The 26,854-nt window shown below is 42.8% G+C and overlaps 1 protein-coding gene and 1 long non-coding RNA gene across 11 annotated transcripts in view; one reads left to right on the top strand and one right to left on the bottom strand.

The window, feature by feature from the left end:
• Nucleotides 1–26,854, bottom strand: part of LOC118090507 (uncharacterized) — a 125,293-nt gene that overhangs the window by 10,220 nt on the left and 88,219 nt on the right. The window contains exons 4-5 of one of the 4 annotated variants that reach the window (XR_004693260.2): nt 22,924–23,066; nt 11,454–14,716 (exon numbers count right to left, since the gene is read on the bottom strand). This is a non-coding gene — a long non-coding RNA (uncharacterized LOC118090507). Of the gene's footprint in view, nt 1–11,453; nt 14,717–16,295; nt 16,670–22,923; nt 23,067–26,854 lie in introns of those variants that run through there. The other 3 variants (XR_009558050.1, XR_004693259.2, XR_009558051.1) reach the window with 3 other exon arrangements.
• Nucleotides 1–26,854, top strand: part of CDKAL1 (CDK5 regulatory subunit associated protein 1 like 1) — a 250,860-nt gene that overhangs the window by 214,487 nt on the left and 9,519 nt on the right. For 3 of the 7 annotated variants that reach the window (XM_035126315.2, XM_035126314.2, XM_035126316.2), the window contains 2 exons: nt 16,850–16,933; nt 18,972–19,136. In XM_035126315.2, the coding sequence (XP_034982206.1) occupies nt 16,850–16,933; nt 18,972–19,136 (249 nt within the window). Of the gene's footprint in view, nt 1–354; nt 16,342–16,849; nt 16,937–18,971; nt 19,137–26,854 lie in introns of those variants that run through there. The other 4 variants (XR_009558049.1, XM_035126317.2, XM_035126320.2 and 1 more) reach the window with 4 other exon arrangements.

Here is a 26,854-nt window from a genome sequence, read left to right as displayed (position 1 = left end):
GGTGTGGCGTGCTACCTATCTCCCAGTGTGAACTGCCAGCGAATTTTGCTCCAATAACTACCACTCTTGCTTTCAGTCACAAACACCTCTTTTTTCTCTGGGTTAGCAGTTGCATGAAAGCAAGCAGAGGGCCAAGTTTGGCCTTAGAGCTGATCCTTGTCCTATATCGTCAGTGGGAAACCTCTGTCCTTTGGGCTAAAGTTAATGCTTAGAGAGCAAGCCCCGCTAGGATTGGCTGCACTAGGGCATTGAAGCTGAGCTGCAAAGGAAGAATAGGAAGTTCACCTAGACTGTGTTCCCAGTTATTTCCTTGACGTTGATGGCAACGTCATGATTATGTCATGTGACTGACAGGTCTGCAGTCCTAACAGCCACCCTGTCCTATATGATTGCTTATAAAGCTGTGTCTCCCTCTGGAAATCTCAAGAAATAAGATGATTTCTGCGCAGGACACAAATAAGTATGTATGTTCAACATTTCACATGCCTCACATATACCACACTAAACTTCGTAACTCATGGCCCTTGCAGAAGAAGAGAGAAGTGTTAGCATATTCAAAATGTTGTCTCTCCCTCCCCCCCCCCCCAATATCTCTCTCTCACACACACACACATGCACATGTAGATTTCAGCTATAAATCTCAGAATAGGATGGAAAGAAAAACTCATAATATTGAGAAGAAATGCTGTGTTTGTGAGAGGGAAAGAGTGGTGATTGTGGTATTGTTAGTGGTAAATTAAGGTTACAGGCCATTTATATTTCTATAAAATCGGGGGAAATGTGAAAATAGGTTTTGATATAAGGTTACAGAATTTGTTTATAAAAGTTAATGGACATTAAATAACTTGCAACACATGGAAACTGAAAGAGTGAATTATTTATCTACATTTACACCCCACATTGCAACTCTCCATGTCTCCAGGGCGGCTTAACAGTTAAAAAGGGAATTTTAAAATGCAGTGCAATGAATGAAACACTAAAATAAAACTGGCAAAACCGATAGATTTAAAAAAAAAATCTCAGAGACGCACAACAAGGTAACAACAGTACTCCCAGCTGCTTAACAGATAAATGAAGTATCTTTATTTTTTGATATTGCTTGATAAGAAGAGGCTAGGGAAAACATATTTTCAGATTCCCCAGGTTTCCCTACAGAGTTTTAATTCCTTCTTCTTTAGTTCTGCATAACACCAGGCTTTCCAGCAAAGTAAACGTTCCACCCTTATCTTGCATGCCAAGCTGACTTCAGCATCTGAGAAGCTTAAGAACTCGATACATCAAATTACCCTGCTCGAACTGTTGTTTAGTGCAGGCCATTTTGTCCTGTCATCCTTGTGACAGGATGTCAAAGCTTTGCTTTCCGTTGCCAGCATCTGCAGGAATCTGATATGCTACCTCCTCATTACACAGGGGACAAACATCAAGCAATGGTGATGGAAACCAGCAAGTCAGACAGCTGCAGGCACTGGAAACTGCTGCTGCTGGACTGCATCAGCCTTGTGCTAGAAATAATTTTTCCCTCTCTCAACTTCTTTATTCAATTATGTTGGCTTTTTGAACATTCTGCTTTTCTTACAACAGCTTCGTTTCTTATTGCATGTTTTTTATTGTACTAAAAGCAAACAGAAAAGCATGCAAAACTTCGAAGATTTTTTCTGAGAAATCATAATATATTCTGTGGCAGCAACACCTATCTCTTTGTTCAGCCACTTTATTGAGCCAATGCATGTCCGGACATGTGTAGAAGCGACTTCCGGTGCCGCGCTACCCATGTTTGGGCACCGAAAATCAGGCAGCGCCAGGACCCGAAATGGACCCTCCCTGGCAGGTAAGAAATCTGGGGGATTTACGGGATTTTTTTCAATCCAGGCTGCCAGCGGGAAACTTTAAAATACGGGGGTTTTCCGCGAAAAACGGGAGACTTGGCAGCTATGCCCCTGAGGCTTGAAAAGCAATTTTAAAAGGTACATCATAAATAGGCCAAATCAGCTGCTAGAGGATATGGGGAGGGGCATGCGCCTTGAAAGTAAAGGCAAATGACAAACCCATTGCCCAATCAACCACATTGATGCACGTGCCTGTCCTGCCTGCTCTGGAGCTCTCAATAATGCAAACGAAAGCAAAGCATCCATTGACTTCTTGTCATGATTTTAGTCTGCATTGTTATTTTGTTTTCACTGGCAGCACAATCCCGGTGGGGTTCCATCGTGGCTGTCCCCCCACCCGCGCTGGGCACCACGCCCCCGCAGGTGGCTGTCACACCCCCAGAATGCATGCCACGCCCACGGGATGCATGCCAGCCCCGCCCCCACCTCTTCGCCCCCCCATGCCAGAATATGAAGCTCCGCCACTGTTTGTTTATTATTATTTTTTAGTTTGCAGGCTATATAGTTCTAATTAGATAGGCTACTTATGGTCCCAAGAGTTGTGCTCGTGCTTTTTGACGTCTGCAGTTACAATGGATATTGGGTTTTCGAAAGGAACAGTTTGAGGAGGAGTCATCTGGTGATGGTAAGCTGGCTGGTTTGAGGAAGGTCATAGTACTGAATGGCCATTTTGCGTGGCAGGTATTATGGCTCTTATTATTGCCAGTTTTGAAATAACAAATTAGTATAGCAGTCTTTCCCAGTTGGCATCTGTATTGGAATTGTTTTTGGATGTTTTAATTCTTTTATTGCTTGTGTGTTTGCTGCCCTTGGCTCCTTTGGGAGGAAGGGCGGGTTATAAATTAATTAATTACTAGTTCCCAGAATATACCAAAGATTAAACAGTAAAGCCATGAGGCAAAGTACAGAAGTGATTTGCGGGGAGAGACTAAAAATCCAGGCAGCAAGAGTTGTTTCCTGCATGGAACAAAAGTATACATCATATCAGCAGTAAAAAAAAAAAAGAAACTCCAAACCAAAATGCTTCGAAATGCTTCTGACATATCCAGCTTGTTTTCTCTTGCGCTCATTTCCTAATTTGCTCTTCCACATGTTTCAGTATTAGAGACAATTTATGGAAATGACGCCTCAGGACCATGACCCATTTTGTGTGGATGTCAGACTTCTATCTGATTCCTGCTGTCTGTGCTTTTGCAGCCTTCCTTAGATCAAGCTTATATTTATGGAGAGTTTGGTGTCTGAGTTTCATTCAGGGGCAATCTTGAACTCGACCCTCTGCTCTGGGTCCCACTTTAATTTTGTGATTAAAGCAGGGGTGCCAACCCTTTTGGGCCCTGGGGCACACTTGCAAACCAGAGAAACTGTTATGGGTGCCATGCACACACCACAAGTGTGTTCACATGCATGCACCACAGCCAAACACAGGCACACGTGGAGCCCAGCCACATGCTCACTCTTTCCCCTCCCACCAAAGTGAAATCTCCAGCCACTTGATGCGCTGGAGCCAATAGAACATCTGGTGTTGTTTGCAAAAGACTTTTACTGTACATTCACTCTGTGATTTCATTTCCAAAACTTATCTCCCGAAATAATATTGTTTTGAGAAGTTAATGCTGCAATTACACTTTTTTCAAATAAGCTGCTGTATATTCCTGCGTATAAGACTATCTTTTAACCCAGGAAAATCTTCTCAAAAGTCAGGGGTCGTCTTATACGCAGGGTCGTATTTCTTATACGGCGAGTATATCCCAAACTATATTTTAACTGGAAAAGTTGGGGGTCGTCTTATACGCCCAGTCGTCTTATACGTCGTAATATACGGTATGCCATAGTGGTGCTCAAATTATATGAAACCATTTTGAGTTCTGTTTGGTTGTTCATTGTTGTTTGATCGCTCACTGAGTCAAATGAAAATTTCAGTGGTTCTGCCAAGTGATTTTACAATATTGTTGTGTTGCCTCGCAGCAGCAGGCTATTTTGTTAAGAGTATAGTTAAGTCATACTGAGCAGCTCACTTTAATCTTACCCAAATCTACTAATTACCAAGGAAGATGCTGCCTTGTAGAAAAAGGATTGTATCTATTTTCTATAGCAGCAGTTGTCATTATCAGCTCCCATAGATTATTGATTAGTTCTCCAATTTCTGGGTCTGGTGAACTAAATTCAGACAAAAAAGTGTTATCTTGCCTTGACTGCCTCTTAGATAACTGAAAATGATCACACTTCCGAATCTGCAATTTTAAATTAATACCTGTAAATGTTAAAGTTTACCCAATCTAAGTACCACACTCGTGGAGGTGAGGTTTTAAATCTCCAATGACCCATTCTCCATTTCAGTCTTACTTACAGCCCCAAGTAAAACTTTATCTTTATATTGCAGTACTGAACCAAGCTCTCTTGTCCTAGAAGGTTGTCCTCTCTGGACAGCTGAGAACCTTGTACAAGGTGCTTAAATGATTGGTAGATTATCTAGATCAGGCATCCCCAAACTGCGGCCCTCCAGATGTTTTGGCCTACAACTCCCATGATCCCTAGCTAACAGGACCAGTGGTCGGGGAAGATGGGAATTGTAGTCCAAAACATCTGGAGGGCCGAAGTTTGGGGATGCCTGATCTAGATCCATTTCAAGCTGTCTTCAGGCCTGGTTTTTGACACCAGAACAATCTTAGGAAAGAGACCAAAGGAGTGGAGCCTTCTTGATTCTTCAAGATACCTGGGAATACTCTTTCTCTCTCAAAGAGGCATTAATAACCTTCTTGGTCCACTCCATCAGTCATCAATAGCTAGATGGTAAAGTATGCAGGTACAGTAGTTATATCTGTCCAAGTACTTTATCTACATATTCAGGCTGCACCCACTGAAACTGATCCTATTCAGCTGGACAGCATGGTGTTCTGGCTACATCCATGCTGCTCCAAGAGTAGTGTCAAGGTCAGCATGGAGAATTATGAATATTTGAAAAGGCCACCGTGATCAGTATAATCCAAAGGTGTGGAGAACGTAATGTGGAACTCCCACAGTTTTGCCATAGCCCTAGTTGTATAAATCTATCACTGGTGAAATGTTTGGACTCATTAGTTGGGTCTGCTGTAGGTATGTTGCTCTGACAAGACATAAATATTTTTATTTTCAGTCCATATCATGAAAGCCATACAATGTATGACATCTTTCTCAGTATCTGCTCAGAACCTCAAAAGCAACATTTTTAAAGCTGTAAGTGATCAGTATAATTTCCAATAAAAATAGAAAATATGTGGCCTTTTTTGAATGAGCTCATTTAACTACTTCAGTCTTTCATATTTACTGCATTACATCAGTGTGTATATAGAGTTAGATCAGGTTTCATAATAGCTGAACAAATAATTTAAAATCAGTCTCCTGTCTGGGAATATATTTTTGTAAGTTACTATTCTTACATAACTTCAGATTAATAGGCTTTTTTTCTAAAGAAGGAAAAAATGGAATGATATCTGTGTAATGATTTCTATATTTTGCAAAATACATTGGCTATGGTCCAAAGGACATATCTAGACATATCTCAAGGTTCTTCTAGTTATTTTTGAACAAATCCCTTAAACTGCTTTTGAAGTCTATTGACTTCAAGCAACTTGGCAATAAAGAACCACGAAAGTTAATTGCTGTTCAGTAGCTAGTATTTTAGCTAGTGTTGACATTTAGATGACCTACTTTGTGGCTGAGTGGAAGCCAACTAGTTTATTCAACAAGGTGGCAACTTTCATATATGTACCCCACATCTGATTGATTGATTGATTAAATTTATACGATCACTCATTAATTAATATACCATACCATTTAAGTCATACCTCGGTTTAAGTACGCTTTGGTTTGAGTACTTTCAGTTTAAGTACTCCGCAGACCCGTCTGGAATGGATTAATCCACTTTCCATTACTTTCAATGGGAAAGTTCGCTTCAGGTTAAATGCGCTTCAGGTTAAGTACAGACTTCCGGAACCAATTGTGTACTTAAACCGAGGTACCACTGTACATGGCACTAATATTAAAATTAGAGGGTGCGGGTGGTGCTGTGGTCTTAAACCACTGAGCCTCTTGGGCTTGCCGATCAGAAAGTCGGCAGTTCAAATCCCCGCGACAGGGTGAGCTCCTGTTGCTCAGTCCCAGCTCCTGCCAACCTAGCAGTTCAAAAGCATGTCAAAGTGCAAGTAGATAAATAGGTACTGCTCTGGTGGGAAGGTAAACTGCATTTCTGTGCGCTGCTCTGCTTCACCAGAAGCAGTTTAGTCATGCTGGCCACATGACCCGGAAGCTGTACACCAGCTCCCTTGGCCAGTAAAGCAAGATGAGCGCCACAACCCCAGAGTCGTCCACGACTGGACCGAATGGTCAGGGGTCCCTTTACCTTTACCTTTAATATTAAAATTAGATTTTAAAAGCCTGTCAAAATACATTGTTATGTAGACTATATCTGTGAAATGCAATAATTTTTTAATTGTTCAGCATCTACAGAGTTTATGCCTAGCCATATTGGTAGAGCACTCAGCTTATTTTGGTGATGACATAACTAACTAGTCCACTGCAATAAAATGCTATTCAAGGTATAATGAACCATTTGAATTTGATAATTGTAATACAGAAGTGTGATCAAACACATTAAACTGCTGGTCACATTGGTCCATGTCATTACCTGCTTCCTCCTGACACTTTATAACTTCTCAAATTTAACAGTGAGAATTTCTTTATTTTTATATTTCAATTCAGAGAGAGAGAATACTATATTCACAAATCCAACATCTGTTCTGATTTCTGTTCTGCAAGGGAGAAACTAGACTAGACAAATCAACTGCAATGATGTTTTCCGAACAGCTGAAAAGGAATCTAATTTATTGGCAAACTTGACAGTTATGATGCAAATTGGACGAAGCCACTGGTTTATGCCTATTTCAGCACACAGCAGCTGTTGAAAAGTAAGTTTTCAGCCTCTGGAAAACTGAAACAATCGAGCCAAACAGATTGAATCAATTTAATTGCGATCTACAAATCTCAAGAAAATAGTATTGCACTTATATAAAAAAAGATGCTATAGTTTTTCTAAGAATTGGCTTACAAAGGTATATCTTCATAGGAAAAAGAGACAGTATGCAGTTTAATTTCCTCTTAAAATCATAATCCTAATATTGTTTCATAGTACAATGGTTTTTCATATTTTATATTGTACAGCAGGTGGATATGTTAGCATGTGAGTGCTTTCAGAACATGGCTGAAGAAATAGTGAGATTGCGTTCTATCACATAATTTCAGCTTATTTTTGATGAAAGAGCCATGATACAACACTATTTAGTTAATTTAAAGACCATTTGTTGTAGTGAAATATGTTTTTGCCTGGAAGGGGAAACATACTGTTGTCAGCTGGTATTGATTAGTACAAACTACCAATGCATAACATTTACTCCCCCTCCCCCCCCAAAAAAATAGAATTCTGACAGACTGAGCAGATACAATTATGTACTGCATTTTTCGCTCCGTAAGATGCACCGGACCATAAAACACACTTAGTTTTTAGAGGAGAAAACAAGAAAAAAAAAATTCTGCTGGTCCCACCGCCTCTCCCAACGGCGGCTACCAAGCCTGCTGTTGCAAGCCAGAGGGACCAGCGGCCCAAAAGGGCTCCTTTCGGGCTGCTAAGACACACAGACATTTTCCCTTCGTTTTTAGGAGGGAAAAAGTGCATCTTATGGAGCAAAAAATACCTTGTGTCACACATTTTTTTCTAAAGAAAACAGTTCTAAGGCCTGCCGTATCTAATCATCACTCTAGTAATGCAGATTCCTGCATCCCTTCAGCAATTTGTTGCTGGAAATAAATCCCTCTTCCCCTTTGGGTCTTAATCATGGTTTATTTGTATATTTCGTATTTATATGAAAGACTTCAATCAACCAGAAGGACACAAAGCTTTGATGCAATAGAACAAGGGAGAACATAAAGCCAATGGGTTGGATGTGGAAGGTGGAGCCTCTTACTTGCCCTACAGTGCTGCCTCTCCTCCTTACCCCATGCCCATGCAGGAATTAGGCTTTTTAAAAGCTTGCATTCAAATGGAACCTTATTTTTAGCCTAATTGTTGCGTGGGCATGCTCTGGTGGCGATGATCACAGTTGGGAGGATAATATTAATTCTCTAGTTCCTACACACTGTGAAGCCCTCAGTGCTGTTAATGGGAACTTTAAAAAATAATAATAAAAGCCAAGCCAAATTGCAAAGGGGGAGAGAGAGAGAGAGAGAGAATGGAATTGATGGAAGGCAAGAGGGGCAGCTTTCACCTTGCCCAGTTTTAGCTCTAACTCTTCCCACCACTGCCATGCAACCCTTGTGGTGTAGTAAATGTTCAGGAGCTCATCCTGACAGCCCCCATAGCCATGACTCCAGGGACAGGCTGTTAGGATCAGCTGACAGTCAGAATAGTGTGCTAGCAAAGGTATTGGTTAACATATTAGATGTTGGCTGGATTTATATCCCTGATTAGCCATGAAGTTCATTGGTTGATCTTGGGCCAGTCACTGAGTCAGCCAGATTTCCTATACTTAATGTATCTATTCAGAATGTCAGAGGTTATTTCGTCAGCTTCCTTCACTTTAACCAACTCTTTACTCGTGGGAAAGGTGACACATGGCTAATATATTCCTTTTGGGCCTTTTTCTCTCTTTCGATTAAACAAACCAAAAGCAAACCCTTTTTAATCAGAATTTCAAGAAAAATCAATTGTTTCTTTCAAATCTGTTTCACTTGTCTGCTTCTTCCCACATCCCCACTAATGCCACATTTTCCTGTGTCAAGTGTTCAAGCTATTACTTCTGAAAATAAGTGGGGACTTAAGAAATGGTGCCAGTTGTGAGCATGGCAAAATAATGACTCTTCTTCTAATCATTTATAAGTTGCTTAGTTTGCCTTAAGCAGGATTATATTGGCAGTCCTAAAACGCATATCTAAAGTCATTAATTTAATCTTAACAGTACAGCATAATATTGAGGAAAATAATGATTGAAATTCTGCTCCCTGCTGACATGTAATAAAAGCTTCAGCAAGTTGGATTCAACCCCAAAGCATCTAGAATTCCAGGTTTATCTTTCAAGCAGGTTAGAGACTTAATAGGGGGCCCTGGTTTCAAAAAGTCTCTGTCTCCCCCCCCCCCTATTTTTTACACCAAGGCTGCTTTATGGGCCAGTTGGCCCAATTCTAGCCACACCATCCACTGCTTGTTTTGACCATTAGCTGGTCAAATCCAAATCTTACTGAAGCAGAGAGATGAGGGGAAATGTGCAGGTGGTATTCTGCTCAATCATTTTGTGAAAAACAACCCCGCTGCAACTTTCCACTGTTCAGTGAAAGAAGCCTTAACTATGATTGACTTCTAGGGAAGCAGTGATATCCTTAGAAGCAAAAGGAAGTCTAGAGTGACACACTTGCTGTCTGAATAAAGGATTTCCTGGTTCATTTTAAAAACATGTTTTTTGTTTTCCATGGAAGGAGGTATATAGGATTTAATATTGTCATGATTGGACATGACTATATCTTATCTACAGACAAAACGTAGCAGCTAAGACTGGACGTTGCTGTTTCTAACTTGGGTTTTATTTCATGTAAATGATTTTTAAATTGCCCTATCAATGCTAATGGGAATGAAGGCCATTGCTCTTATTCCAAATTTGCCAGTTGGGTGGGAGAGGCAAGAGAGTGGCTTACATTAGCCCTGCAAAATAGTCTAGTGTTGTTATAAGCCATGTTACAAAGACAGAGGATTCAAAGAGAGTAGTGTACAAGAACCAAGTGGTAGGGTCCCGTATTGTTATCCATTCTCCTGGTGTTTTGTTTGCATTTTTTTAGGAATATAAGGTTGGGGAGGAGATAGTGAAGTTGAGCATAACCACTGGTGTTGGGGGAATGAGGTGCTAAGCAAGTGACACTGTTGCTTCTTTAAAAGCACTAAAAGAATGAGAGAGAGGAATCTGTACAACAAGTATTAGAAATACAATTCTTGCTTTATTTTCTGGTAAAGGTAAAGGGACCCCTGACCATTAGGTCCAGTCGCGGATGACTCTGGGGTTGTGGCGTTCTTCTCATTTTACTGGCCGAGGGAGCTGGCGTACATCTTCCAGATCATGTGGCCAGCATGACTAAGCCGCTTCTGGCGAACCAGAGCAGCACACGGAAAAGCCGTTTACCTTCCTGCTAGAGTGGTACCTATTTATCTACTTGCACTTTGATGTGCTTTCAAACTGCTAGGTTGGCAGGAGCAGGGACCGAACAATGGGAGCTCACCCCGTTGTGGGGATTCAAATCGCCAACGTTCTGATCGGCAAGCCCTAAGCTCTGTGGTTTAACCCACAGTGCCACCCACATCCCTTTTATTTTCTGGTACCCAAAGGTAATTTTTTTGTATAATGCCATACTGGTTTCCTTCTTCCCATCACAGGAGCTTGTGTGATTCAGCCACAGATTGATGCTGAAATCCATTTTGAGAACATAAAAGTTGTTGAAAAGTAACTGTAAGTGAAAACCGTTGGTGTGTTTTAAGATTCCTGTCTGCAGCTACAATGATGCACAGATTACTTTTTGCCAGCATCTGTGTGTCAAAAATGCAGCAGGTTTATGTTTGAATTCCAGTATCATTGTAATAATACACTGCAACATAAGAAGTGGGTATATTTATGTCAGAGCGCTTCGCTTTCTAGCTACCAAAACATACTTAAGATAATACACTGTGAACTTGCCTCAAGTTCATTGTTCTGCATTCTGCTTTCCCCCCTTCTGTATGCCCATATCCATAAATTGAGGGCAATGAAACAAGAAGGGAAAGTGGCTTGAACAGAAATGGAGGGAAACCTGTGCTGAACTGGATTGCACCTGGGTTAGAGCTTTCTGGTGAACCTAATCTATAGTTGTGGTGGTGAAGAAAGAGTTCTCCTTCACTAGCATTGCCTCTTTTTAGTGTTGTGCAGCAGAGCTTTTTTTTTTTTAGGTGAGGCTTTCCATAATCCATGTGTTTGAGCCCTTGGTGGCACATTTTGGCATATTTGTAAGGTTGAAATGCTTGCATCCATTATGACTTAGACTCCACACTTTTAATGCAGTTTCATTAGAAGTAGCTATTTTCCTCTTTGTCCTTAATATTTTCTTAATGCTCTTTCTTTCTTTTTTCATAACTATGTTTGATTTACACACACACACACACACACATATTTATATAGCAAAATATATATTTATGCATTTCTCTCTCTCTCTTGTATACCCACCATGCCCACGATAAGTTTTCAGGGCAAAAGCAAGCCAGGTACAGGTGCAGGAACATGGGGGATTGACAGAAAGACAGGCAGACACAATTAGGAAAGAATTCAGGGCAGGAAGCAAGCCTCAAAAAGAAAAGGAAGAGGTGCTAAAAGCAGAAATTGTTCAGGCATCTTTAAGTTGGAGAGGAGGAAATTCCATTTTAAAAAGCATACCATCAAGAGCTTTCTTTAAAATAATAGTCCAGAATTACCATATCTCTGTCAACATTAATCATTTCCAACTATATTAATGTTTTTGGAATTCAGATATTCTTATGTGATAATTTCCTTGCTGGGATCATAAAAAGCCTCCTGTACAGGAAAAAAAATGTTAATTTTGGTGAGATAACTTCTGCCCTTTTCTTTCAAAGATCAAGATATGCTTTATTTTAAAAACAGAATCATCACCCTTTTAAAGGGGTTGAGTATATTGTACACTTGGGAGCAGAGAATAGGGATGAGTGAATATGTCAATTTTGATTTCTCTTAGTTTTTCATTTTTTACAAATGTTAAGTTCAGTTTTCACATTTTCACATCAGTTCACTTTTTTTAAGTTCTCATGAAGATTCATCAGCATTTTAGTGTAAATTTCTCCTAATCCATACATTTGCCAGATATACACATTATTTAGACATACTTTTCCCTAATACAATGTATTTTTGCATTTTACTTCCCCTCATATATACATTTACAAGCACATTTCCCAAAACATATGCATTTCATACACATTAATGGGCCGCAGAACTGCATTGTAAAATTCAGGGAAGTGCAAATGTCAACGGATGGCTGTGTTTTGTTTCACGTATTGTTTCAGAAAGTGTTAATTAAGTAAATTTGCCTTTAAATGCAGACTGAATTTCATTTCTCCTTCATCTATCAAGTTTGGTGCCTACAACCACTGTATTCAGTATAATTCTCTATTAGAGAAATGGTTTGAAATTTGTTTATACATGGTTCCTCACACTGGTGCAAATGGCACATACTCACTACTCAGGGAGTAAGTCACACTGGAGACACTGTGGAGCCGTAGGGACTTATTGGTACCTATAGTGGACCCGCCAATTGGTCCATATGTTCTGGACTGCCAGTTTGTGACGGGTTTCCCCCAGGTCTTAATTAAGAAGGCATTAGCATGTTTCATCATATGATATGATCTTGTATACATGGCCTATCTGTTCTTTCCTACTTAATTAAGAAAACTAAATTGGAGCATCCAAAACTGTTAAAATTTGAATCAGTGCTGTCAATTGCATTTGATTTCCCCCACAATCACTGTAGTTCTCTTTTGAAAACCACTGTTTGATATTCAGAAGGCATTCCATGAGCACCTTGCTCTGTCTAATTATACAGTAGTGCCTCGCAAGACGAAATTAATTCGTTCTGTGAGTCGTTTTGTATTGCGAAAATTTCAGCTTGCGGTTTTCCAATGTAAGCAAAGAAAAAAAGAAAAAAATGCAAAAAAAATTCGTCTTGCGAAGCACGGCCATAGAAAACTTCGTCTTGCGAGTTTTTCGTTGCACGGTGCATTCGTCTTGCAAGGTAACCACTGTATAAAAGGAGTCTGAGCCTTTCTGTTTTTACTCCTGTGCAGTCACTTGCATTGTCTTTAGCTTGCTAGTGAATTGGGCCATCTTGTTTTGGTATATGAATGGCATTTTCATTATATTGAAGTGTTGTGTTCTGCAGAGCTCACTAGCAAAATGGAAGTCTTTAAATTCAGTTGTCCAATAATTGCATACTCTATGTACTATCTTGCAGAAATTCATCCTGCATATTATAATGACAGTGGTGGTGTTCCATTCATCTGCCCAGCAGTTCTTTAATCTGATCCTTTAATTTAGACATTTAGCAAAAGTGCCAGGAAACAAATGTTTCCTATATCTTGATCAATATTGATAGATAAGGACTGTGTAGTATTCTAGGCATCATTTTACCTTTTACCTTTTTCTTCTTCTAAGCTTGACAGTGAAAATGTCAGACAGATGCACCCTGAAAGATAACATCTTTCTCCAAAAGGTGAAAGTTGGTCTCACTATAAAATAATGCAAACCGAAAAGTAAATGTTATTTATTCTCAAACTGAGCCTTTCTGAGAATGATGACTATGATCTATTGAGATTTTATCCTATTGTTTTTTTTAAAATATATTTTTATTAATTTTCCAATTAAAACCAATTATATCACATTCATTATTTCAAATTATACACATATATATCAATCAAACCGAATGTTATGCCAAATCATCTAGAAAATTTTTTTGGGTTCCCATGCTTCAAGAAATTGGGGATTCCTCGCAACCGTCCACTGCCGTCTTTTTTCTAAAGTTCAAATCGTCTCTCCAAGTTCATAATAATCCAGATCTTTCCCTTACAGTCACATAGATGTTTTCCACTTTCAACCGATTGTTTGATATTTATCTCAGCAGCTGGGAAACAAAGTTTCACAGATGTTCTTTCTCCTGTGTGGGTTAATCAGTCCGGCCTCCCCATAAATCTTCTTAGTCTGGAGCTCCCTGTTGTGTCGTCAACACGAAGCAGCGCCATCTTAAAAAGCTCAAATCACTTTCGTTTTCTCTCATAGCCATGTAGATTAACGATCTTTGTAAAATTTACAGCTTTTCCAGGCAGAAGACCCAAACATCAAACCATAAACTCTTGGTAAATTAATGGATCTCCTTGCCCTATAGCTGAACTTAGCTTCAGGTCGCTGCTCCAATTCAAAGTGCGTCACAGCTCATAAATCCTCCGAACGCGTCCAGGCACTCCTTCCGTCCAACTAGGGGGGGGCTTTTCTCATCGGCAACTCCACATCTTTAAAAAATATGCTCAGTAACAACAGTTTATAAAGTTCAACTCACACAGTCTTTTGCTTCTCTTTCACTCCAAACAAGCCAGGACATCGCGTCTGGGAAGGTACGAAGTAACTCATATGAAGAAAAATAAAAAAAAACTCACTTCCCTTATCGCTCCGTCCCCATCAATCCTTCTTCCAGATGAAATACAGCCTTTGACTCCTCTCCCTCAGCAGCATAAATTTCTCAGCAGTAAACAGCGCTTCTTCCCCTCCTTCTGAAGTATGTCCATAGATTTAAGCCTAATTATCTTCTTTAACCATGGAAATCCCCGCCATGCAGATTAGCGTCCGGGAGTCCTGGCCCTCGTAAGTGCTTTTCAGCCCAAGCCCCCCCCCCACTCCATAAACAGTCGGAGTGGGTCTGGGGGCATCGCGGGCCAGCGGCCCCTCTCCGTAACCCCCGGAGAGGGTAGGGGGTTGCCATTTACTCCCCTAGTAACCGCCAAATTCCTCACGAAGGTCAGAGGGATGGAAAACAGGTCCGCCATTCCTGCCGGCGGAAACCGGAACCTGAGATTTTATCCTATTGAAGTGAATAAGAGATGCACAACATTGAATTGGAGCTGCATGGCCCTGAAATCATGATTATATTTATGCAAGAGAAGTCCATAATGAATATTGTTCTTTTGTGTACTCCATAGCTGGATTGCAAAAGCAGCATCAGCATCTTCTAAGTGCCTGTAAGTGGGAAAATATAGTAAGCCCACAATGGAAAGTCCTGGGTCAGCAATTGGGGAGCTAAACTGGATGCCAGATTCCAAATCCCTGGACCCAGCTTTCTGTGTTCAGGAGATCACCTGGGAGCTGGGCCATTAAAAGAACAAAAGAAAGATAATGGACCCTTAAGAAAGCCAAAGACAGAGGTTTTGTGCCAGATGACAATTGGTTGTGGCTCCTCCTCCCGCTTTGAGATAGCCAGAGTTTAGAGTTGATGGTAGGCTGTGATGTGAGCTAGAGGGAAACAGGTTGCAAGCTGGCAAAGGCAGCAAGCCGAAAAGTCAGAGAGGTGGAACACAATGTTGGATGTCTGTTTGAATCCAGGGTCTTTGGGGATATTGATGCAGTGAACCTGTCCATCATAGGCTCAGGTTGTATATGTGTGTAAATAGGCCATATTTCCTAAAGACAGGCCAGTCTTTGCTGTGCCTCATTTTCAGAATGAAACATGAACCCTGGCTGAGTGCCTGGAACCCCTGGAATTTCACACCGCTATGAGATGGGGGTGGCGTGTAACAATATAGTGACTTGTGTACATATGTATGATGTATCTGGAAATTAAATACACTTAGGTTTGAAGATTATTTTAGTTGTGAATTATTATGTTGAGGTTTGTATTAATTATGCATATATTTCTAGAAGTGGTAATGGAATATGCATTTGGTATATTTACCTTTATTATACTAAAGTAATTTTCAAAACGTGTACTGTGATGCTTAGTGGTAATTATGGACATTGAAGTCGGCAAATTATAAGTAATTAGAGCAGGTTTCCATAGTAATTCCTGTGTTCCGAGTCCTTTGGTTATTTGGCCATATTTTTGGGAAAGACAATCAAATGAGGCAATCTTTGGGACGCATAAAGAATGAAATTATATATATTTACACTTGTTTAATCCTAAATCAGAATATGGTTTTCTAGAACTTCCAGCATTATAGCTTAGTTTATTATGCTACTGTAGAAAACAAGCAACAGAAAGAGAGTTGAAATCAGTAAAACATTACAGAATTTAAAATAAAGCAGATAGACTGAGGCCTTGGTTGTCATTTTTAGGTCACTGCTGACATCTCTGAATATAATTTTCATATGAACTGCATTTCAGGCCTTGTATGTGCTTGAAGAAGCGACATTTTCACAGCGGGGGACCAAATCAAAATGAAGCAGTCAGATGCAGGTGCACAGTAATGGAAGTGGGCTATTTACCCTCAAGCAGGATTGCTGGGCTGGGAAAGCAGAAACTCTCCCAGCAGAATGGCCCTGCTATTTCTCTCTGATATATATCTCAGTGCCAAACAGTATTCATAGGGGGCCTAAATAATTGTTCTTTCACTTGTATTTAATGAGATGCATTGCCCAATGCTGAATAACTGAGGCACTTCCTTTTGTTATGCTAACTAGATGCTATTCAAGCCCTGCTTTCTTTGACTTGTTTAATCCTTCCTGCTTCTCCAGCCTCAAGCCAGGCAGGGAAACAGTTGAAAAAATGGAGGCTTGCACTGTGTATACATCTGCTGCCTAGCTCAGTCCTATTTTGTTAATAAAAAAAAAGTAAGAGGGGAAGAATATAGGATTTGTATATGCAGCATTACAGTCACTACACACATATTGTACAGTTATGCACAAAATACGAAAAAGTTATATGGTTATGTATTATCCCAAACAGCATATGCAAGTATTGCTTGCATACGCATTAAATTAAATTAATAATAATAAAGCAAATGGCAGAGTGATGTCATCTCATTTATTGCACAGAAGCAGGCTGGGCTGATAGCTGAATCTTGCTTCAATTCTGGTGAGTGGATAATAACATTGGTGGTGGAATAGCACCCTCCATCACACCTCAGGGCAGCGGGTAAGCAGGTAGTTCATATATGATGCACTTATGGGGATCTCTTTTGAGTTTCACACTGAAAGCTTTTGAGAATGAAAAATAAGTTATCTAGTATGAGTTCAAATGAGTTCCCCAGTAATAATAAGTTTATTATCTGCCTTACGGATAAACTGATGTGGTTCTTTCTAAGAGAAAGTTTCTTTGTTCCTCCTTTCTTCAGAGGTAAACTGAAGGCTTCACCTGTTGACTTTTTTACTTTACAGATTGGGGAGAAACAAAATGTTCTTGTGACAGAAGAATCATTTGATTCCAAGTTTTATGTTGCTCATAATCGATTCTACGAGCAGGTAAATCTTTTTCTTGGACTGGTGGGGAAGGCAGCAGGAGAGAGAAGGTCTTTCTTTCCCTCCTTATTTTAACAATCATATAAAGATTAATTCATCAATGTACGGTAATCTATTTACTGACATTACCTCCTTCAAAAACACTGATATCACTCACATGGATGTGCCCTTGTGTATCCTCATTTATATGGCTTCTATCCCTTTAAAATTCAGAGTCTGGGCATTATGGATTCAACTTCCGTTGGAAAGAAATCATTGGCAACTGATTTTCAGTTGTATGCAAAGTTACATGTTTATAACAATATTTTGATATCTGGATCCTATGTGACATGAAAGAAAACCTCAATGTATATCACAATAAAACATGTAACAACCAAATAAGCATACAGGACAAACAAATTAAGAATATAATTACCGGTACAAAGCAGAACTGTTTAAAATTTCCTGATAGTGAATTAATTTGAATACATCTACTCAAATCCTGAGGATATACTGTATTTTTCACTCCATAGGATGCACTTTTTTCCTCCTCAAGAGTAAGGGGAAATCTCTGTGCGTCCTATGGAGCTAATGCCATGGCTCTGGCAGCGGGATCCCTCGGCTGCCACTGCAGTCTGAGCGGAGGGATGCCTCTGCCGCCAAACCAGTGCCTCTCCAAATCGCAGGCGGGCAGAGGCACTCCTTTCGGGGCCCCCACCTGCCGCTGCCCACAAGAGCAGGGATTGGAGCCTGCGGTCGGGAGAGGCTCTGATCTCTTGCAAGCGGCAGAGGCAGGGGGCGGCCGAAAGGAGCGCCCCCGCCTCTGCAGCTGGCAAGAGCAGGGATCGGAGGCATGATCGAGAGAGGCGCTGCACTGTGCTATGTCTCTTCCGACCGCAGCTCTTTTGCAAGCAACGGGCGGAGGCGGCAGGGAGGGAGAGGAATGAGCAGCCCCGGGGTGCTCCTCCAAAGCCGCCGCCTGCTGCTCACAAAAGCGGGACGCGGTGGCGGGGACAGGAACGAGCAGCTCTTCCTCCTCCAAAGCCGCCGCCAGCGCACTTGGCTTTTGCGGGCGGAGGCAGCAGGGGTTGGAGAGGAACGGAAGACAGGCGCTCGAGCCCCAGAGAGGCTGTCGCTCCGCTTCCAAAAGCAACAGCCTCTCCCCGGCTGAGCCACCTGCCTACGTGCCTTTTGTTGGCTCCTCCTTTCAAGCAAGTGAAGCACTTGCTTTAAAGGAGCCCACGGAAGGCAGGAGGAGCTCTTTCTCCCCGCTCACCCTTCTGCCGTCCCCCTTCACTGCTCTGTGAAGCATCTCCTCCCCTCGCCACCGCTGCTTTCAAATGCCTGCTTTTACAAGCAGCCAGGGGGGAGGAGATGTTTGACAAGGAGCAAGGAAGGAGGGGCAGGCAGCAGCTGCTCCTTCCCTGCTCTGTGAAGCATCACTACGTGGCTTCCCCTTTCTCCTCCTCCTCTTGCAACGCAGAGCAGCCACGTTTGGGAGAGGCACTGAACTGTCTCTCTCCCAATCCCTCCGCCGTGGCTGCCTCCTCCGCTCCCCCCTCCCAGCATTTTAGAGGAGGAAAACCAGGGAAATTTCCCCCCCCTGGTTTTCCTCCTCTTAAAAACCGAGGTGCATCCTATGGAGCGAAAAATACAGTGCTTCAGAGAACCTGAAATAAAAAGTAGATCTGATGTTGTATATGTTTTTGCTAAGGCAGGTCTACCTGTTACCAAATTTTACAGTAACATACAGTGGTACCTCGGGTTACAGACTCCGCTAACCCAGAAATAGTACCTCGGGTTAAGAACTTTGCTTCAGGATGAGAACAGAAATTGTGCAGCGCAGCGGGAGGCCCCATTAGCTAAAGTGGTGCTTCAGGTTAAGAACAGTTTCATATTAAGAACGGACCTCTGGAACAAATTAAATTCGTAATCCGAGGTACTACTGTAATTGAGATTAGCAAATTTTATATTCACTTCCCCCCCTCCCCATGTCTAAATGTCAAACTTGAGTACTTTAAAGTGTTCCATTTAAGCAAGTTGTTTTATTATTGTTTTAAAGGTACTTGTGCCAAAGAACCCTGAATTCATGGGTAAAATGGTAGAAGTGAACATTTTTGAAGCAGGGAAGCACTTTATGAGGGGGAGCCCACTGTCGGATGCCAGAGTGTTCACCCCGTCTATCACTAGGCCATTAGCCAAAGGAGAGGTGTCTGGTTTAACAGAGGTGAGTAAAATACATGTCAGCCTTTGCAACTCTAGTAAAAAAAAAAGTGAATGTGAAGGCTTTTTAGATGTGAATGAAGCTCTAACCTTTTAAAAAAATTACAATCTGAATTTAAAGTGAATTGTTCTGGGTAATGTGGAATTTGTCCATTGTAGAAGCAGCTCTAATTTTGCTTTTCTATTTCTATAATATAAAATAGGAAAAAAGTTAGGAGGACAACTTTTAACAGTCTTTGGGAGAAGATTATAAAGGATTATCTTGATATAATCCAGTTGAATCATCGGACAAGAATGCTGCCAGTCTGAAGTGGTTTCATGAGAAATCTCTGCAACTACCGTATTGGCCTGAATATAAGCCTCACTTTCCCCCCAAATTCTGACAGAAAAGTTAAAGTGCGGCTTAAATTTGCGACCTTACAAAAATGTGCTTTTGCAGTATCGCTGCTGAAACAGAACAGGTGTGGGTGCCTGCGGAATTTTAAGGGAGTGGCTTGTATTCAGGTATTGCCCCCCCCTTTTCTCCCTTGAATTTTAAAGGTGCGGCTTATATTCGGGTGTGACTTATATTTGGGCCAATAAGGTACAGTGGTGCCTCGCTAAACGAAATTAATTCATTCCAGGACTCAATTCGTCCTACGAAAATTTCATGTAGCGAGGCACAGTTTCCTATGGGCTCCGGGGGCCTGGCGGTGACAGCGGTACTTGCTCTCTTGGCTCGGGGAAGGCAGGCAGGCACTTGTTCTCTTGCCTGCCTGCCTTCCCCGAGCCAAGAGAGGTGTGTGCCACCGCCTCACCCGACAGAGCCGGCATTTGACAGGGCTTCCGAACCCCCGTCAGATGCGGGCTCTGTTGGGTGGGGGGGGAGAGAGGAAGAGAAAGCCCTTTCTCTTCCTTCCTCTCCCCCTGCCGCCGACAGCTTCCCCCCCCCACCCCGCCCGACACAGTGCGGATCGGAGGAGAAGCCTCCTCCGATCTGCGCTGTGCCGGGCGGGGTGAGGGGAAAGCGGGGCTTTTGGAAGCCGGCAAAACATCCCCGCATCGGCGCACTTCGGCTCCGGGTGACGGGGCCAAGGTACGCAGGCGTTTCACAGGCTGCCTTCCCCTTCGAAGCACTTCGGCTCTGTCAGGTGGGGGAAGGGACAAGCGGAGGACTGGTCCGATCCTCCGCTACTCCCTCCCCCCGCCCGACAGAGGCAAATGCCGGATATGTCGGGCGGGGGGGAGGGACAAGGGGAGGACCGGTCCGATGCTCCGTTCCTCCTTCCCCCCGCCCGACAGACCCGGCATTTGGCGCGGGCGGGCGGGGTGAGGGAGGAAAGGGGCACCCATCGGATGCTCCGTTCCTCCCTTCCCCCACCCAACAGATCCGGGATTTCCTCCGTCCCCCCCCCCACCCGACAGACCCGGCATTTGGCTCAGTCGGGCGGGTTGAGGGAGGGAGGAAAAGGGCACCCATCGGATGCTCCGTTCCTCCCTCCCTCCACCCGACAGATCCGAAGTGCAGCGGTGCGGTGTTTCGCCGCTTGCCTTCCCCAAGCCAAGGGGAAAGCAGGCGGCAAAAAGCCCACGGATGTGTGGAGGCTTCCGCACTGCCGCGCTTCGGTTCTGTCCCCTGGAGCCGAAGCCCGGCGGTGTGAAAGCAAAAAGCCCCTGCACCGCGGCTCTGGGGGATGGAGCCGAAGTGCGGCAGTGCGGGGGCTGCTTTCCCCCAGCCGCCTGGCACACAGCTGGTTGCCTTCGCAGCCCCCGCACCGCAGAGCCGAAGTGCGGCGGTGTGGGGGTGTTTTGCCGCCTGCCTTCCCCAAGCCAAGGGGAAGGCAGGCGGCAAAAAGCCCTGGCAATTTTTCGCTGCACACTGGACTTAACAGCCGGAGGTTTGTTTTTCTATGGCCACGCTTTGCAAGACGAAGCGGCGGCCATAGAAAAACTCGTCGTCTTGCAAGGCAACCTCCGATCGCAAAATCCATTCATCTAGCGAAAAATTGGTCTTACAGGGCATTTGTTAAGCGAGGCACCACTGTATATGTAAAAATAGTAGGCGCTGCTTATGGTTTGTGCATGTTATTTTTTTGTTCACAATCCATGTTCCTGTAATATGCCTGAAATACTATTGCATTCAAAATAGCTGGATTGCTGGAATTAAATTTTCTTGGATTTCCTTTGCATTTAACCATAACACACTCCATGTATTTACAGTGGTACCTCGGTTTATGAACACAATTGGTTCCGGAAGTCTGTTCATAAACTGAAGCGTTCATAAACTGAAGCGAGCTTTCCCATCGAAAGTAATGGAAAGTGGATTAATCCGTTCCAGATGGGTCCGCGGCATTCGTAAACCGAAAATTGATAAACCGAGGTTCCACCGTATTACCCTTTCAATGAACCAGTTCTGCCTGAATTTTTCATCCAATGATATTTTTTTATAGTTTTATTTTAAAACTAGTGTATTTCAGCCCGTTCAATAACGGGCGCTAGAACATCCTGGGGTTCGGAGAAGCGCTTGCGCAGCGCTTCTCCGAACCCTGGGACCTGTCCTTGCTGTCGGCGGCAGGGGGACAGGAACGGAGGAGAAGAAAGCGCTGCTTTCTCCTCCTCCGTTCCTCTCCCCAAGCCGCGGACAGGAAGGACGCAGGACACAAATGCCTACCTCGCTGCCGCTGCTTCGCGGCCTCCCGCCGCTCCTCTCACGGGCCAGGGAGGGTTGTGAGGAGGAGGCCTCTGCTGGCCTCCACCCTCGCTTCCCTGACGTGCCCTGCAGTGAGGCGGTGTCCGGCCGGGAGCGGCGGTTGGAGGAGGCAATCCCTGTGTCCCTGGGGCACATGCGCAGTAACCCAGGGACACACGGGAAAACTGGACGCATAGACACTTGCATATTATTTTATAGGATTATCCCTCAGTTTTGGCTTTCATTATCATGGTTAGCAGAGACAACAAATAGTAAATAAACTTCCAGTGAAACTTAGTGGTTTTAATTTTTTTATGACATGTGATTGCAAATGGTGTTACGCCTTCTATGGGGAGCGTTAAGCATATAGTCTGTGTTTAACACAGAGGAGATTTGGGGCAGCGTCACGTTATCTGTAATTCTTTGCCTTGATTTTAATACTTTCATGCTCTTGAGAGTAGTGTTAGGCAATGTTAGGTTTTCAACTTTGTGATGTATCACCAGCCAAACATCGCATTCTGGCGATACACCACAATATTGAAACAAGCCACATTGGCATGGGGTGAAATTGCCACAGCTCTCACTCTGGGAGCTGAGGCGCTTTCACCCCAGCACCTTACAGGCTGGGACCAATGCAACTAGCCGCTGCTCAGCTGGGGGGGGGAGCTCCCCCCCAGCTGAGGGAGCCCAATGTCTCAATTGAAGGGCAGGCAGCCGCATCCCCCTGAACAGAAAAGTTTAAAGGAGCCCCCACCCCACCTCCGGCTTATGCAAGCTAGAGGAAAGGTGGGAGCTCTGTTACACTTCTCTGTTGATGAGCAGGCAGCCAAGGGAGGATGTAGCTTGTTCCTCCCTCAGCGGTTTGGGGCCAGAGGTGGTGGCTGCTTCACCCGGCAGTATATTGTGGGTGAAACTGCCACTGCTCCTGAGTCCCTCTACCGCCAGTGCCCAACTGCAGCTTGTTTCACCCGCAGTATACTGCCAGGTGAAGCAGCCATCACAGTCCAGGATTGGTATGAGGGCCAGTCTATGTATTGATACATTGCCCAGGGCTACTTGGGAGAGAGTTTCACGACTGAGATGATGCCACTAAGAAGGCCATGTTACTGTTAGTCACACTTACCTTTAAAGTTGAACAAGGATCAAGGGTTCTGATGATGACCATAACTGACAGACAGGTTCTTGCAGGAGAAGACAGTTTTTCAGATATTCTGGGCCCCAGCCGTTTAGGGCTTTAGAAGGAGCACCCAGCACCTTGAATTAGGCCTGAAAACAGATACAACAAGATTAGTGTAATATCCAAAAAGCGGAAACCTGAAAGCATTCTGCTGCCACATTGTGCATGAACCACAGTTACTGGAGGCTCTTCAAGAGCAGTTTTGTGTAGGTATGTTTCAGTAAAATGCTCTGTTAAGTAAGGCATGTGTAACTGGCCAGCTCTGGCTTCTCCAGGAAAGTAAGCAGTTCATGCATCTGTCTAAACTGAGCAAACACACATTTTAGCAAGATCTGCACTGTCAGATCTAATAGTAGCTCCCAAGTTGCCATCTGGATCCAGAATCTGTTGTATATCCACTCAAGGACGTAGGAAGATAGGGGCAGTACGATCCCAGGGCGCCATCACGGCTCCCCACCCCACCCCCAAAACACGCGTCCTGCCCCTGTGCGTGGCGTGTCCTGCACCCCACCCCCAGAACGCGTGCCGCAGCCACTCCTGGATCAGTTTGTCTACTGACCATCAGCATCTCTGCCTTCTATAGACGAAGCCTCGGCTTTTAGCCCGTATCCATCATTGTCCCCACACCACAGTCCAGTATATCTACAGCCTTCTTGGCACCAGTTGAAAGGGAGAGAGAGAGTTGGCTGTGAGCATATTGACGCAGTCTGATCCCCAGATGACCTCTCCAATCAGCTTCATGTAATCTGGGGGAAACCAATACCACCCCCAAGAGTGCCTCAACTAGCTCAGGCAAGGAGACAAATGGTGGGTGGCATCTAATCACATCAAATAAATACGTAATTATGCAAAATGCTTTGATGAAAAGCAATATATTAAACATATTAAATAAATAAAATCAATCAATCATTAGAATCCCAAACCTGTCTGTTACCCAAGGTTCACACACTCTAAACCAGGAGGTCATTTGAAAGTGTATCTTGATAGGCGGATGGACTTCCAATAGCTCCATACAACACTGCCTCCCTGCCCCCTGGTTCCTACCGCCTGCTGCATGTGCAACCTGGTGGGTATAATTGTGTCAATTTGACCTCTCCTTCCTTCCCTAGTTAGGTTTCTGCTACACAGGCTAGATCAGCATCCTCATCCAGGAGCAACTCCAAAGTCTAGCACAAATTGGGCAGCTTCTTTTCATTCTCCCGACAATGAAATGCTTTACTTAACCTGAGAGCGACTAAAACAATGTCCTCTGGGATGGTTAAGGAAACAAAAGACTACCCACAATTATGGATGTATTACCCACAGAGTTTAGATTGTATGTTTTTCAAATAGAGTTTAAGTGAATTTTGTCTGTTTTGATTTGAGAGTGTAAAGTGTTTCACTCAAAAATGAGATTTTGCTGGTTAGAACTGAAGTTTAGAAATGTTAGAAGGTTAACTACCAAAAATAATAAAGTCAACATTTCATACATTTCCCCCAGGTTGCACAGCAGAAAGAACTGAAACCTAGTTACTCTTTTTCATCATTTTTTTGAAATGTCAGGGTCAGTTGTTTCCAGCCAATTGTGTCAAATAGTCATCAACAGTTTTCCATTTAGGCTTCTCTTGAGAGTAAGGATGATCCCCAGGAAAAGAATTTCACTCACCCAAAACATGATATAGTGTTGTTCATTATAAATGGCAATATCTTTCTTCCTAGTTGGAGTCCAAATTATGGTGAGGTGACTACTTTTCCTCCTTTTGTATTTCCTTTGCAACCCCAAATACTCATTTCAAATGCAGTAGAACCTGTGGCTCACATGTTTTCAGTCAGATGAAGCTTTGATCCTAATAACAGCTTCATTTGAACATTAAGGCATACCCACCCTCCCCACCCTTAATCTTTTGAGAAGAAACTGAGTTTTAAATAAATTTTGTGAGAGGTTTTTTTTCCATTACCGGGCTAAAGATCAGAAGAAGATTCAGATGTTCTTAATTACATGTATATGTAGCACATAATGTTTGACCCTTAAAACATCTATTAACACTCTTTCCTCTGAACCTTTATTCTCTAAAGAACAAAAGTTTATAACAGTTTTAAATTTGCAGACTTTTATTTTTTTAATAATAAAAAAGCAAATGAAAGCTGTATGTGTAAAGGTAAGAAGTAGTAAAGAAAAAAAGTGTTGAAAGTAGATCTGATGTCCGACCCATTTGTGAAAAGCCAGTTCGGGCATTCCTTTCTCATCTCGTAATTTTTCACACCTAAGATGTTTGATTGAGTTCCTGGCAGGGGGTCTTTTTGCAATATTTTAGAGCAGGCACCCCCAAACTTCGGCCCTCCAGATGTTTTGGACTACAGTTCCCATCATCCCTGACCACTGGTCCTCTTAGCTAGGGATCATGGGAGTTGTAGGCCAAAACATCTGGAGGGCCGCAGTTTGGGGATGCCTGTTTTAGAGAATCCAATTGTACATTCTGTGTTCCATGTACTATTGGAATATAAGAATAGCTCACATGCCGGTAATAGTTTAGATATTTAATATGGTTTTTACCACTACTGATATAATCAACTCAATGAATGAACAATTAACTTTTAATTTACTGTCATAACTAAAATATACAATGTTTGTATTGCCTATTATTTCAAAAAGCGATAGGAACTTATGTGGCCCAATATCCTTTATATACACTTTGATATATTGACTGTGCTTATGTTGGGGTGGGGGAATAAAGTATATTTGAGCCTGAGTTCTGAAATCTGGTACCATTACTGCTTCTTGCATTATGGCAATCTTTGGACTAGAGCACTGTTGTTTCCTCTGAGCAATCCCTGATAAACTGTAAATTTAGTGGGTTCAGCTTTGACATGACTATCTCAGCATTTCCCTCTGCAAGTATCCTGACCACATATAGTTCTTTACATGCTCTCTGAGTTGCACAGAGAATATTTCCTGCTAATGTACCTGCATTTTGTGTTTGTGAAGTAAACACTTCCCTAAGGGACAGCTCCAGAGGGTGGCAAGAGTGGGCATTTGCCTGGACCCCAAGACCAGCAGAGGGCCCACCCCCCAAACAGTGCTACTATTTCCACAGAGTAACCGGGATCATCAAGAGCAGCAGAACCCAATTCTCAGTTTGTGTGTTCTACCTCTTCTAAGTGCATGTAAGAGGGGGCCCTGAACCCTGAAGCCAATACAGCTTTCACTACAGTGGAGGCTGCATTAGGCTGCTTTATGTGAATGGCTCAGACAGGAGTCCTGCTTGCCAACTATAAGGTTTTTTTTGTGCTTAACTGAAAATTCTTTTAAAGAAACCGTTATTTAAGATAGGAAACTGCCTTGTAGAGTATTCACATTAATTTTAGTCTAGAAATAGCTGCTAAAGAACAAAGTACATCGGAGAACAATATCATTTTATTCAGAAAGTCTCTGTATAGGAACAACATATTGCCCATTCTTTCCAAGGCTATTATGTATGATAAGCATTGGAAATTTTGCTTATCTTGTTGGAAGCTTCTTTCCTACCAGAACTGTTTAACATGCATGTCTGCACATAAACAAAGAAGCTGAGAACACTGTTTGCATAGATTAATAGCCCAGAATTCCCTAGGAGGAAGAAATCATACTCCTATTTCAACAGAGATCATTTTAGTATATAAAGCTACTGTTGTGGTGCCTTCAGAGTCTAAGAGTGTTAACAGCCAAAAATAGCATCTGAAAACCTGAACCAGCCAAGGTCATGAGGTGGTTGTACTGTAAGTTTGTGTTCCTTTCTCCTCTGCGCATATCTCATATGGTTGTCATTTTCAAGTATCTCCTATGTTGTCCACAATTTCTTTCTTTGGACTCCTGATAGATGGTTTTGGCATTAACACATTTCAATGGAACTACTTCGAA

This window comes from Zootoca vivipara, chromosome 8 (genome assembly GCF_963506605.1).
Source record: "Zootoca vivipara chromosome 8, rZooViv1.1, whole genome shotgun sequence".
NCBI lineage: Eukaryota > Metazoa > Chordata > Lepidosauria > Squamata > Lacertidae > Zootoca > Zootoca vivipara.
This window is presented reverse-complemented; position numbering and strand designations above follow the sequence as displayed.